Below are 3073 nucleotides of genomic sequence, written 5' to 3'. Positions count from 1 at the left end.
GCCAGAGTCAGTGCTGAAGCCGTAAAGAGAAGAGTAGAACGGAGGCACAATTCTAAGGTGAGGCTCAGGCGCTTCCAGGAAGGTGATCTGGTGATGAGAAAGGCGCATCAGAATGAGATGGAGAACAAGTTGTCTCCAAAGTGGACAGGCCCGTACAGAGTGGTTGAGACGTTGGAGAACGGAGCTTACCGGCTAGAAACTCTGGAGGGAGGAGCAATCCCCAAAACGTGGAACGCCACCCACTTAAAATTTTACTTCAGTTAAGCTGTAAAGTAGTTGCGTTCTCGCGCTAAAGACACATGCTTTGTATATAGTGGGAATAGTTGAACAGACAAGGGGGCACTCTTTTCCCTAAGGAGGGTTTTTGACGAGGCCACCCAATGAAAATTTTCCAGCATATCAAGTATGCGCAAGTATTAAAGTTAAAATCCTCCTTGCCCCAGGCGCAAGTGCAGGTGATCGGTTAGGCCTTACTCGCCCTAGGCGCGAGTACTGGCACTGATCTAAGTCTTCCTCACCCCAGGTGTGAGTGCAGGCGACTAGGGTTTGAAAAGCCAGGGGTGCTAGTAAGACCAAGAGAGGGAAAGGAAAGATTTTGACAAATGTCCTTACCCACTTGGCATACACCAATATTGGCCCAGTAAGGCTCTTAGTTCGAAACCCTTCTCACCCCTGGAGTGAGGCAGGGAATGAACGACCCAATCCGCCGAAGGGTGATGACCTTGGGGAAGGAAAGAGGGGTTAGCGAGAAACACTTTTCTTTCCCCAAAACGAGGCATCACCTCGAGCGATCGATGTCAAAGTCCTCTATGCACTTAGCGCTAGAGCGACAGAAAAGCTAAGTGAAGATCAAAGAACGATCACTGATAAGTCGTCAGTGATTGGTTAGTGGTACAAAGCAGCGCACAAGGGCTGTTAAAGACAAAGCTAAGGAAGTCGTTAGTCGCGATCAAAGTAGAGGCCAAGATCGAAGAGTACAAGATCGCGCTAAACCTAAGCTAGCTAATAGTTAGTCGTGTGCATAAAGAAAGGTGAAGCTCAAGAAAAATACAAGAGAAGAAGCTTATAGCTGAAACGAGTATGTATTCACACCAAGTCTTATACAAATTCCAAGTACTAAAAGTTGTGCAGAAGTATAAATTTACAAAAAAGAGAAGAGCTCAAGGAGGAGGGGTGAGTTTTCCATCTACCACTTCGTGATAAATGCTGAATTGCGAGAGGTCCAAGTCTGGGAGAACGCATCAGATCTGCTCGAGTGCCAGCTCGAATCCGTCAGTAAGGGCGTCAACACCCACATTCATCAGATCGGCTTTCTCCGCCTCCAGTTTCTGCTTTGAGGCCTCTGCAGCATTTTTCTCGGTGGTGAGGGCAGCATGGGAAGAGGCAGCTTCTTCCAATTGGCCCTTGGCTTCAGACAGTTTGCCCACCACCTCCTCAAGCTTCTTCTCCCCAGCAGCGGCCGCTTCCTTGGTGGACTCGAGCTCCCCCACTAATTGAGAGTTCAGTTGGCGTAGGTAGGAGGTCTCGGCCCGCAGCTGCACCACCTCGCAGTCCAGAGAGTTGACGGTTTGCCCCATCAAGATCTCAGTCTTGATGGTCTCTTGGACCTGCGCTAGGTACTCCCTCCTAGCTCTTTCCACCATGCCCCGCATCAGATCTACGAACCCTTGGGCAGCTTCGAAGTCACTTCGCAGTGACTCCTTGTCATGCTCAAGCTCCTTTACCCTCTTCTCCAGGGCTATTTGCTTGCGGTGCTGGGTGGAAAACTCCAAAGAGAGCACCATCTGCCTAGCCAGGTGCATGTCCACCTCATCTCCGTTCCATTCGACGAGCTCTCGGTTGCTGATGAGCTGTCGAACCAAGGTGATGACCCGGCTGAAGTTCTCGTGACTAGCCCCAGAGACGCTAGGTCGCGAGCTGGACCCACCACATTCAGCAGTAGCAGTGGAGGTTGGCAGTGGTAGCGGGAGACCCCCCGGATGAGCAGAAGCGCCCCCAGCAGGAGGAGCAGATGGACCAAGAGATTGGCCTGCTGGGGGGGGAGATGATGGTTGAGAAGCTGGAGACGGCTGTTGGCAGGGAGAGGGAAGGCACGTGGGCTTTGGGGCAGGTTGAGTAGAGGGAGGAGGGGGTGAACCTTCCTCAGCCGCTGGCAGTTTCCTCTTGCGATGTATAAGAGGAGAGCCAGAACTCTCCTCTTCTGTTGAGGGAGCAGCAGCAGCAGCAGATGAAGGAAAGGCCTTCACCAGCTTCCTTCTCTTCCTTCCTTGCTTGGGGCCTTCAGCTGGCGCGACCGAGAGAGGAGGGACTGCAATAGGCTCGGTGGTGGAAGAAGAGGAGCCAGTCCCTTTGGCCCCCCGGAGTTTGGCAAGCTCCAGCAAAGCTTTTCTCTTGTCCTTCCCTGACATTGAATCTGCATCGATGGGAAAAGGAAGAATTAGATGGCCTAGTTACGCAAGTAAGTCAAAATGTATGCAAGCATGCATGAGAATGTGCAAGTATCCTAAGGGGTGGAAGAAGAAGAGCTACCTATGTACTTTTTCAGGGCCAACACATCGAACTCTTCTTTGATGAGGCGAGCAGAGTTGTACTTGGCCCCCAGGAACAGCCCACATAGCTCGCGCTCGTAGGGGGCCATGGCTTCGAGGTCCCGGGGTTTCTTGAACTCAACCGCAGGAACCCAGTAGAGGGGGTACCCTCGAGCAACGTTGGACTTTGTGGGGTGGCAGATATCATGTAGAACCTGCCCTTCCAATCTTTGAAGGATTGCTGATACAGGCCCAAGAGCACCCGTCCAGCAACCCCGTTCAGACTAACCCAGGACCTGTCCCCAGGGTTCTTCGCCTCGAAGAAATAGAGGAACACATCCACAGAGGCGTTATGCCCGAAGTAGTTGCAGAGAATTTCAAATGCCCGGATGAAAGCCCAGGCATTTGGATGGAGTTGGCAGGGCGCGACGTTCAACTCCATCATCAGCTCCTTCTCGAAAAAGGTGAATGGCAGGCGTAGCTTCAACCTTTTGAAGATGGCGGAGTAGATGAAGACGAAGGGCACCCTATTGGTGGCCCTATCG

General features: G+C 52.0%; 1 protein-coding gene across 1 annotated transcript; it reads right to left on the bottom strand.

Moving 5' to 3' along the window:
- Positions 1 to 1241: 1241 nt before the first annotated feature.
- Positions 1242 to 2638, bottom strand: LOC137834177 (formin-like protein 16). Its single transcript, XM_068642240.1, has 3 exons — positions 2530 to 2638; positions 1928 to 2413; positions 1242 to 1738 (listed from the first exon to the last, which is right to left on the bottom strand). Exons 1-3 carry the CDS (start codon positions 2636 to 2638, stop codon positions 1242 to 1244), a joined length of 1092 nt encoding a protein of 363 aa, XP_068498341.1.
- Positions 2639 to 3073: the final 435 nt, after the last annotated feature.

This window comes from Phaseolus vulgaris, chromosome 5 (genome assembly GCF_000499845.2).
Source record: "Phaseolus vulgaris cultivar G19833 chromosome 5, P. vulgaris v2.0, whole genome shotgun sequence".
Lineage (NCBI taxonomy): Eukaryota > Viridiplantae > Streptophyta > Magnoliopsida > Fabales > Fabaceae > Phaseolus > Phaseolus vulgaris.
The sequence above is the reverse complement of the archived record's forward strand: the minus strand, read 5'-3'. Positions and strand labels throughout refer to the sequence as shown.

Coding starts and splice junctions, on each gene's coding strand:
- LOC137834177 (XM_068642240.1), bottom strand. CDS start 2,638: ATGGCCCCCTACGAGCGCGAGCTATGTGGGCTGTTCCTGGGGGCCAAG. Junction 2,414..2,529: donor GGCCCTGAAAAAGTACATAG/GTAGCTCTTCTT, acceptor CCATCGATGCAG/ATTCAATGTCAGGGAAGGAC. Junction 1,739..1,927: donor CACTGCTACTGCTGAATGTG/GTGGGTCCAGCT, acceptor GCAAGCAAATAG/CCCTGGAGAAGAGGGTAAAG.